Here is a 9,854-nt window from a genome sequence, read left to right as displayed (position 1 = left end):
ATCCAGTCTGCTGGTTTCCTTTTGAAAACTTTATGAATTTAAATCTGAACCTAAATCTGATTCAGATTTAAGGCAGTGAATATCACTTATTTTATATCACATATTTTTATTTAATTGTTTTTGTTTATGTTAAAAGGGTCACAAAAAACTATTTTGATTGATTTATTTGTAAAAGCAATTATAAAAGTGAAACATGTCACGGGGAAAATTCAGGCAATGTAGTTGAGCTTGAGTTTATAATTTGAGGAACAATCTGAGAAAATTCAAACACATGGATCTGATTTTTGTGATTATTAATCATTAAAGTTGTGACAATGATCATAATCATTTCACCCTGAAGAAAAACAGTTCTAATATTTATAAAAAATACAATTTGTGAAAATTAAAGGACGTAAACTTCTGACCAAACACAAATTAAACATCCGCTGCTGAGTTTCACCAAGGAGAGTAGATAAAAACATTTCTACTAAACCATTTTTATAAGCTAGAGATAAAAAAAAACAAAGTTTTTTACCTCTGCTGTCACTAGAGGAGTTCCGGATCAGAAGCAAAAGAACTCAAAGCACCATAAAACAGGTTCAGGGTGGTTTTATTAGGAGCTTTTATTTACATAAATATTCCAGACGGGTTGGTCAAACAGAAAACTGCTCAAACTAGAGTGAACAGAGGAGACGTCACTTCTTCTCTGGGGCCGGGGCCTCCAGTTTGGGCGGGGCCTCTTTGGGCTCCCGGTACGCCGGGAACACTTCCCATGGCGTGTTCAGGTCGAACTTCCTGAACTCCTGCGCCAGCTCCACTGGCTCCGCCACCACCCGCTTCAGCTCATCGTCGTAGCGCACCTGTGGAGCGAAACGACGAAACGGGAAAATGACTTAAAATCATCTTATTTATTTATTTTACAGAGCATGTGGCGTTTATGAGCGATTCCCAGTGACGCTGGGAAACGATTCGATAAATTTAGAGAAAAATATAGTTTGAAAGAAACAAAGACCAACTCCATCCAACCATTGATCCTTTCTAAATGTCCACCAACTTCTGTGTTTAATAATCTACATTGATTCTTAAACACAGATTATTAATAATCTATACTGATTATTAACCACAGAACCAGAAGAAAAAGTGAAGAAAATAATAGAAGTCACCTCTGGGGTTTAAAAACCAACAACAAAAAATAATAACTATAAAAAAAATCTAAATTCTTATAATAACAATAGACAACACAATAAAATCCTCTACTTTCAACTAACAGCCCATTCAGTTCTGCAGCGACCATCGTTGTTGGTTGGATTAACTTTTTGCTTTTGTGTTGCTGGAGGTCAATGATGCTAATAGATATGCAGAAAAAAAAATAAACATGAAATCAACTTCATCAGAACACTAACAGGATGTTTTCACACCTAATGGCCCATAGACTCGGTTCTATTGGGAACCAAAGTCGCAACATTTGCTACATTTTCAACTGCAATATGTCAAACTTTGTCCAAAAAAAACAAAACCTGTTCCCCTCCTCGCCTGAGGGGGCACTGCATCAAGCACCACTGAAGGAAATGACACAAAAACCTCTGAAGACAACTAACTTCCTTCTTCAGGAAATGTAAACAGAAATGGAGTGGTGTCAGATTTTAGCAGTGGTAGGATTTTTAAAAGACTAAGAATCATTTCTCCTGCTAACACTAGACTTTCCCGTTTGTTTTGGTTGTATTTACCCAGAATGCCCTGTGTTATAGTCCACCTCCTGCTTTTGGAGCGGTCTCCGATCCACATTCCGTTCACATATGCAGTCGAACTGCACCAGAGTTCCCTTCAACCGAACCCAGACCGAAGTTTGTAGGTGGACCAGAGTTCACAGTTTTCATGTGATTTTGCATTCAAACCTCCTCAAACCAACCAGACTCTGGAGTCCTTAGCGTTTGCTTGGCTCTGTTTTGTTGTTGTTGTAAACAACACTTTATCTATTATGTCAAAAATATACATTGAAAGAATTGTTGAAATGCTGATGGCAGAACTGACCTCTACGTATCCAGACAGAGGGAAGTCCTTCCTAAAGGGGTGACCCTCGAAGCCGTAGTCAGTCAGGATGCGCCTGAGGTCGGGGTGGTTGGCGAAGAACACGCCGTACATGTCCCACACCTGTTTCCGCACACAGACCCAGTCAGTGCTGCCGACCCGCCTCCAAGCTCCAGCGTCAGCAAAGCCGCGGCAACTCACCTCCCTCTCGTACCAGTTGGCGGCCTTGTGGACAGAAACGGAGGAGTCCACGGGCGTCAGCTCGTCCGTGTACGTCTTCACACGAATACGGGAGTTGTAGCGCAGAGACAGCAGGTTGTATACGATCTGTAAAAGATTTTATTTAGTCAAACAAACCCAGTGATCTCCAGCCATGTCAGGGTCTCCGACTAACAGGAATGTGAATCATTGCCCTTTAGTCTCTGCCTAACGACGCTCCAGAACTAAAGGCTCAGATCATTAGAGGAGCACAAAATGGTCAAACACACTAGTTTAAATAAACCATAAAAAGTTCACTGACTCCTGGTTTTCTCAGTATCATGTAGTCTGTAAATAAACCTTCATATATCTAAAAATCTGAATCTCTCCACAGATTTTCAATAAATATAAACTGGTATAATTTCTTTTTACCTAAAAAAACCCCGGGAAAACCAAATTCTTCTGAAATCATAACATTTGTTTCTGTCATTTCCCAGCTCTATAAAGAATCATTCATACTGGATTTTCTACAAAAAACAAATCACATGTTCAGTACCATATTGTTCAATTTTGCAGAAATCAACACCAAATGACAGAAAACCTGCATATTTATTTATAAAAAGGCTCAGTCAAACTTTTATTTAGCGTCAGTGAGACCTACTGTAGGTTTAAAACTTTAAAATAACAATTTAAGAGCCGCAACACATGAAAAATTGTATTAAAATAAAGCAGCAGCCAGTTTTGTCTCTTCTTCTTCTTCTTCTTTAACTGTTATGTTTAGCAGCGGATGACCAATCTGTGGTCTTCCTCTTCCCCAGCAGCTCCACATCCAACATTTATTCAATACTTTCTCTGCTCAGGTCCAAACCATCTCTAATTATGGCTTTGTTCACTGCAAGCCTTAAATCCAATTATTTTTTTTACTGTGATCCTTCACATTTCCAAATATATGCAACTTGTATGTGATCTCCAGTGTGAACTGCAAACGACCTAAAAGTGTCCTGCATGTGCACTAGAGGGCGTAATAACGTCACACATAGACAGTGTGCTCAGAGACAAAGCATATTAATCAACATGAATGTCAGATTTATTTAATTTTCATCTGTAATCCCTCAGCAAGTTGATGGAAGGGATAAAAATACAATTAACATGCATAACATCATATGATTTATGTCAGATTTTAACATGTAGATAAAAGTAGTGTGATTTACAGTAAACATGTATAATAAAAATACAAATTTGTATTTCCATAAGAAAAAAAACATATAAAAACTACATTTAAAAATGATTTTAAAATTATTCTAGAAGAATACAGTTTTGATTATAAAGCTTGAATGTAGCCAAAACCTCCAAACAGTTTAACTTGAACCGTTTCTGATTCGGTCAGTTTTGATCGCAGCCAATAAAAATCCAAACACCATCAGCTCTCCCTCATCACTTTGAATCAGCGCAACCGTCTCCAAATCGTACATCACAGCAGATCTCACCAGGTTCTTGTTAACCTCAGTCAGCTGTCCTGTCACTCATTACCACTAACTCTGGTTCCTACCAATCCAACCTGCCTCCACTCTTTAACTCCTTATGTCCACTTCCTCATGTGCATCCACCTTCAGGACCCTCACTGTTCCTCTCATCTCACTTATTCTCACACACCAAGCCTTTCCTGCTGTAATGTTTTTCATTCCATTCAGATTGAGTAAAGTTAATCTCAGTGGTGTGAATGTTGTGGTGTGAAGTGTGTGTGGGTGAGCGGCTACCTCGAAGCGGTTCTGCCGTGACGGGATGTCCACAGCGGTGAGGTCGATCATGTTCCTGAACTGAGCGTTGGTGTGGTCTCTGAGGAAGGTCAGCACCGGGAGGACCCCGTCCGGGTGGATCATCACCTCCAGCTCGTTGTAACACGTCACCTAAACCAGAAAAAAAAAACATTTTTATTCGGTATTTTTATGAATCAATTTAAAACCTGCAGCGTTCTGAGTGAATCTGTGGCCCGTAAATCACAAATCCAGGTGGCTGTGGATGGAAGCAGCACTGTGATGAGACTGGACTGACCTGGACCTGCTGGATGTATTTTGGCATCATTTCAGCCACATATTCTCCAAACGCCGCCAGCTGGTTGTGGGTGACAGCATCCTTAGGCCTGACTGTGGCTGCTCACACACAGAGGAGAAAAACTTTCTGGTTATTGTTGGATAAGTTACAACAAAACACCTGTGCTGACTTATTGTTGGCTTAATCTTAACATCTTTTTGTTTCAATCTTAGAGACATCTAAGCTGGACTCAACCAGTTTTTTGAAACCTGAGTTTTTTTTTTATTCATCCAAGAAGATTCACTAAACTGAGGCTGATAACTGCAGCAAACAGAAGCAGAGGTAATAAATCTGCTGGAACATTATCAATCTACCTCTAAAGCCGCTGGATTTTAACCTGAATCTCTCTGAGATTAGAATTATTTAGATTGTATATCCAGATACAAACCTGCAGTTTCACTGTAAATAACAAAATCTTACCACATATTTCTGGTCTAGTTTCTAATGAGATATCTTAGTTCACATGAAATTTGACTAAACTAACTTGCAAGTAACTTTTTAGCAAGTTATACGAGCTTGTTTCAAATACATAGTTCCTTAATGAAATGAATGAAAAATACTTGTTCCACTGGCAGATTATTTCGTTTCTAACACGACATTTTTTCCGTGTTATAAGCGAAACAATCTGCCAGTGAAACTACTACTTTTAAAATCAATATTCAAGAATGGCTGGCCTAAACCGAGCTCTTATAATTTGATGAGAAATTACTTGTATGTTAGCATTGTTTTATTTCTACTGTACAAATATATATCCACTAGAAACTAGACCCAAAATGGCTGGCAAGTTTTTGTGTTGTTGCTTTTGTATTTTGAATTTGTGTTGCGATGACGGTGTGAACTGGCACTGAATAAAAACAAACACACACAAAAAATAAAAATTGCAAAAACGAAATTATTAACCAGAACTTTGAGGTAGGAACTGCTGCACCAGTAAATAACCCTAATGTTTAAAATCACAGAGTAAGGCTTTGTGTTTTGTCCGCTCGCTGATTCGTTACATTCTGTGTTGATACTCACGGCTGGTCTCAGTGGTGGAGCTCTGCGGTCTGATCTGTTGCGGCAGGAGACAAGAAGTTCGGGCAACTGGGGGAAGAAAAGGGGAAAATCAAACTATAACACTGATACCACATAAAACCGATAAATATTCCCCACTGATGTGTCAGAGAACTCTGATCTGTTACAATAGCGAACCTCCTAACATCTGTTTAGGTGCTGCGTTAGCTAGATCGAAGGTCAGTCGGAGATTTAGCGGTTAGAAACCAAACTTGGCAGTTAAATTAACACATTAAATAAAGCAGCTTGATGGAATTAACAGCACACAGACTGTGTTCATAAATGAGTTCTCAAGTCAACTTACGATTAAAGCTCCGTCCGAAACCTCCACGGACAAACCTTACTAGCGACGCCGCCATGTTTTCACTCTGCCCTGTACATAGAGACTCTGAGTCGCCCCCTAAAGGCCGGGAGGAGAAAACGCAGGCAAGTGAATTACAATTCATAAACAAGTGGGTAGAGTAACCAGAAATTGTACTCAAGTAAACTAGGAGAACTTTAATATATTTTTGCGCAAATAAAGTAAGAAGAAGCCATCCCAGAAATTACTCAGCAAACCTTTTGTACAAATAAGACGTCTCACTTCAACATAAACTGTAGATTTGTGTCTGCTGCATTTTTTATTAAAACATGTTTATTCTTCATTTAATTAAGCTACTTGAACGACATGGGATATATGTGAAATTTAAGGTGGGACCATGTCTTTTCCTTTTTCACAATGTCACCTAAAAATAAGAAACACATGGACCTAAAGGACAAATACAAAATATTGTTCAAATACTAATTTGTCATTTTGAATGAACAAAAACAAACGTACAAGATGTTTCTTCCAATTTTGGATTCAAAACAAACTTAAGTGCTTGAAATAAGTTGTACTTGATTCCACTAAAGGTTGCATTTTAAACAAAATGCTTAAGTGCAAAACTTTAAATTATGTCTCTTACAGTGTAATGTCCTGCAGGAAGAATATTCAATTACTCTCATCAGTTTCAGAATAAATCAACTAGTTATATGACTTGTTTAAACCTTGAATTTGTTCTCAGATGATCCGATGAAACAATGTGTGGTCTGATGAACTCACAATGTGCTCATTTTAAGGAATATTGTGGTTTGAAAATGCATTTTTAAAAGTTTTGACTGGTGAGTTTTCCAAGTAAAGCATTAAATGCACACAACAAAAAACAGGTCAATACTTTAGTTACAATATTTATTAGCTTTCATCTGCTTTATTTTTATATCCTTTAACAAATATAATAATAAAATAAAACTTTTCCAGTTTGCGAAGTGACTGCTGTAGTAAATTACCAATTCTATTTTCCATAGTATTGTTCCACTTTTCAGTTGAAAGTAAAAAGTGAATGAGTCACAAAACAGAATTGTAATTTTAATTGCAAAAACAAACAATTTCCATGTAAAACACACAAAACCCTGACTTCAAAACAAATACAAGAACAGGTGAAAATGGATAACTTTGAGATTGTGTGAAAACAACAGCAACACCTTCTCTCAGCCCAGTTGTCTTCCTGAATGTGAATGTTTGACCCGCCGCCGGGCCGGTCTCTCAGCTGGAAGCCCCACACACATCCTGGTAGTATTTCCTGAGCATCTCCAGCTGAGCCGAGCGCACCAGGATGTGCGGCCTGATGGACGCCAGCCGCTGACAGGCTTCCTCTGGAGTCCAGCTGTGGAGCTGTCAGGAGAAAAAACACCTCAGACGTTTCCCAATTTAAAAAGTGAAACAAAAAAGGTCTGAAATATTTTTATTCTGGCTGCATCCTGCAGACCACACGCTGACAGAAACTCTCCTGACTTGATGGGGAGAAATGTATGAACTACAGGAATGAATGCAGTCATATTTTTATATGCAACTGGATGCAACATCATATTTCTGCTTAAAGGAGACATATTTTGTCAAATTAATTTTTTTAATGTTTTTATAACTTTACTGCTTCTAACAACACCCCATCTCCAGCCATTTAATATATATAGATATATAGATATATCTATATATATCTATATATATATAGATATATATATATAGTACAGACCAAAAGTTTGGACACACCTTCTAATTAAAATGGGTTTTCTTTATTTTCATGACTATTTATAAGGCAAGAAATCCCACTTATTAACCTGACAGGACACACATATGAAGTGAAAACCATTTCAGGTGACGACCTCTTGAAGCTCATCAAGAAAATGCAGAGTGTGTGCAAAGCAGTAATCACAGCAAAAGGTTGCTACTTTGAAGAAACTAGAATATAAGGGCTATTTTCTGTTGTTTTACACTTTTTTGTTTAGTGCATATTTCCACATGTTATTCATAGTTTTGATGCCTTCAGTGTGAATCTACAATGTCAACAGTCATGAAAATAAAGGAAACTCATTGAATTAAAAGGTGTGTCCAAACGTTTGGTCTGTATTGTATATATATATATATATTGTTCAGTCACATTTGACGGGCACTGTGCTGTTACCTAGCAACCCATGCTAAGCTTGAGCACATTTGATCAGTTGGATCTGCTGTGCAATGGCTGCTGGAAAAGATAAGTGTTTGTCGTTGACCTACCATCCAGAAACCACTTGCTGCATTTTTGTTTGTTTTGCAGGAGGCTCTACTAATGCTTTTCAAAGATGTACGGTTGTATACTTGCACATCTGTTTACATCCATTTTCATTTAAATTTGGATTTAAAGTGACAGATGCCCTAAAACAGCTTGTTCTGAAAAGAGCTCAACATAGACAGAACTGAGCAGACTAAAATCTCACTATCTAAGAACAGTTTTATGCAAACAATGTAATGAACAAGTTTTGCACAGCCGATCACAGGTGTCAAACTCCAGTCCTGGAGGGCCACAGCCCTGCAACTTTTAGATGTGCCTCTGCTGCACCACCTGAATAGAATAATTAGGTCATTAGCAAGGCTCTGCAGAACTGATCTACACAAGGAGGAGGTCATTCCAGTGTTTTTTTGGGGTTTTTTACCTGTGGCACATCTAAAAACTGCAGGACAGTGGCCCTTGAGGACTGGAGTTTAACACTCCTGCAATAGATCAATCCTAACCTGTTTAAAGAAGCACAAAAGGTCACCTTTACCAGCTAGTTGTATTTTCTTTATTCAAATACCTAGCCATATTATTCAAACAACACAAACTGCACTTCAGACTGGAAAGGAGGCTGTTTTGTAACATCTGTATTATATGTTTGTATTTTCCTGCTTCTGCCATCTAGAGTTAAATATAACAACATTTCTCTGATGTTTCGCACTGACCCGGATGAGGTACGCAGCGACCAGCGTGGCGCTGCGGGAACGCCCTGCCTTGCAGTGGACGTAGACGCTGGTCCCCTGCCGCCTGTGCTGCAGAGCGAACTCCACCCCCTGATGGAGGTTCTGCAGGGTGGGGACTCCGGTCAGGTCCACGGTGCTCAGCCTCAGCTGCTCCACGCCTGCATCTCGCCACTCCTGCTCCCAAACATCAGATCCTTACACTCCGCGCCTCACGTCTGAAACATTTTTAACCTTAAATACAGAAGTCAGTTCTCAGGCTGATCCAGGGCTTTTATTTTTAAAGCACAGAAATGATTTTAGTAACAGGCTTTAATGTTCCACTAACGGATCCCACTCACCTCGGCCGAGTTGCAGAAATATTTGGTTTCATACGTTTCATTCATGGTGACAACTCCCCGGACATTCTCTGTCTCCACCAGCTGCGACACAACAAACAACCAGCAACAGTTCATATTCATCTGCTCAAATCAAAATCTGTGTGTAATTAATCTATAAATATGAGTTTGCTATTGAATGAATGTAACTACTTTTCTTTTTTTTTTTAAAGTTTTGCTCATCGGTGTCCTGACCTGTTTGGTCATGGACCTGAACGGCAGCGCCCCCAGGATGACCGTCTCGTCCACCCGGTCGAACCACCTCCTGGAGGAAACCTTCTCCAAGACAACATTGTAGGCCAGAGTCGGGTAGAAGAGCAGCCTGGCTAACGCTGCGGACATGGTGGAGCTCCGAAGAACCACCAACGGCTTCTAAACACGGTCAACTCTGCATTACTGCACCATAAGAGTCTGGTTCTGTCCGTTAGAACTACAGCCAGTACACAGGGCTGCGTGTTTATTTCCGGTACCCTCCGGAAGTTCTCTTCGACTTCCGGAGTCAACCCTTTAAAAATAAAACCAATTACTTAAAAAAAAATTGAAAGAGAAAAAGAAAAAAACTAACTTCAGCTTTTTATATTCTCTCTCTCTCCCTCTCTCTCTCTATATAGATATATATAAAACGTTTACAATTATTTAGTTACTTTTGCTTAAATGCAGACTTGGGTGAATAAAACAAGAGGTTTTAGGAAATCTGACCTATATCCTGTTTTTCTAACGGAAAATACAAAAAACAAGAAATTCAGATAAATATTTTTTTAATTTAACAGTGCAGACATGCAAGACAATTTTCTACATGCCAAGATCTGCAATAAAAACTTCTAAAGGTTTTGCTTCTCTGA

General features: G+C 38.9%; 2 protein-coding genes across 3 annotated transcripts; both read right to left on the bottom strand.

The window, feature by feature from the left end:
- Positions 1-572: 572 nt before the first annotated feature.
- On the bottom strand, positions 573-5,792 carry ndufs3 (NADH:ubiquinone oxidoreductase core subunit S3). The gene is made up of 7 exons (XM_028014268.1): positions 5,654-5,792; positions 5,314-5,379; positions 4,258-4,355; positions 3,963-4,112; positions 2,209-2,334; positions 2,011-2,130; positions 573-839 (listed from the first exon to the last, which is right to left on the bottom strand). Exons 1-7 carry the CDS (start codon positions 5,706-5,708, stop codon positions 675-677), a joined length of 780 nt encoding a protein of 259 aa, XP_027870069.1. The 5' UTR covers positions 5,709-5,792; the 3' UTR covers positions 573-674.
- Positions 5,793-6,535: 743 nt separating this feature from the next.
- ptpmt1 (protein tyrosine phosphatase mitochondrial 1) lies at positions 6,536-9,501 on the bottom strand. 2 transcript variants are annotated; one of them, XM_028014274.1, is made up of 5 exons: positions 9,208-9,501; positions 8,977-9,057; positions 8,621-8,812; positions 8,335-8,413; positions 7,991-8,243 (listed from the first exon to the last, which is right to left on the bottom strand). In XM_028014274.1, exons 1-4 carry the CDS (start codon positions 9,352-9,354, stop codon positions 8,384-8,386), a joined length of 450 nt encoding a protein of 149 aa, XP_027870075.1. In that variant the 5' UTR covers positions 9,355-9,501; the 3' UTR covers positions 7,991-8,243; positions 8,335-8,383. The 2 variants fall into 2 exon arrangements, with proteins under 2 accessions (XP_027870074.1, XP_027870075.1); XM_028014273.1 differs by lacking the exons at positions 7,991-8,243; positions 8,335-8,413 and adding an exon at positions 6,536-7,039 and having other exon boundaries at positions 9,208-9,500.
- Positions 9,502-9,854: the final 353 nt, after the last annotated feature.

The sequence above is a fragment of the Xiphophorus couchianus genome, chromosome 4 (assembly GCF_001444195.1).
Source record: "Xiphophorus couchianus chromosome 4, X_couchianus-1.0, whole genome shotgun sequence".
Lineage (NCBI taxonomy): Eukaryota > Metazoa > Chordata > Actinopteri > Cyprinodontiformes > Poeciliidae > Xiphophorus > Xiphophorus couchianus.
Note: the sequence above shows the minus strand (reverse complement) of the source record. Positions and strands in the feature narration are given on the sequence as shown.

Coding starts and splice junctions, on each gene's coding strand:
- ndufs3 (XM_028014268.1), bottom strand. CDS start 5,708: ATGGCGGCGTCGCTAGTAAGGTTTGTCCGTGGAGGTTTCGGACGGAGC. Junction 4,113..4,257: donor AATACATCCAGCAGGTCCAG/GTCAGTCCAGTC, acceptor TTTCTGGTTTAG/GTGACGTGTTACAACGAGCT. Junction 840..2,010: donor CTCTGTCTGGATACGTAGAG/GTCAGTTCTGCC, acceptor TTCGCTCCACAG/GTGCGCTACGACGATGAGCT.
- ptpmt1 (XM_028014273.1), bottom strand. CDS start 9,354: ATGTCCGCAGCGTTAGCCAGGCTGCTCTTCTACCCGACTCTGGCCTAC. Junction 9,058..9,207: donor TCAGGTCCATGACCAAACAG/GTCAGGACACCG, acceptor GTTGTGTCGCAG/CTGGTGGAGACAGAGAATGT. Junction 7,040..8,620: donor TCGCTGCGTACCTCATCCGG/GTCAGTGCGAAA, acceptor TTCTCCTGACAG/CTCCACAGCTGGACTCCAGA.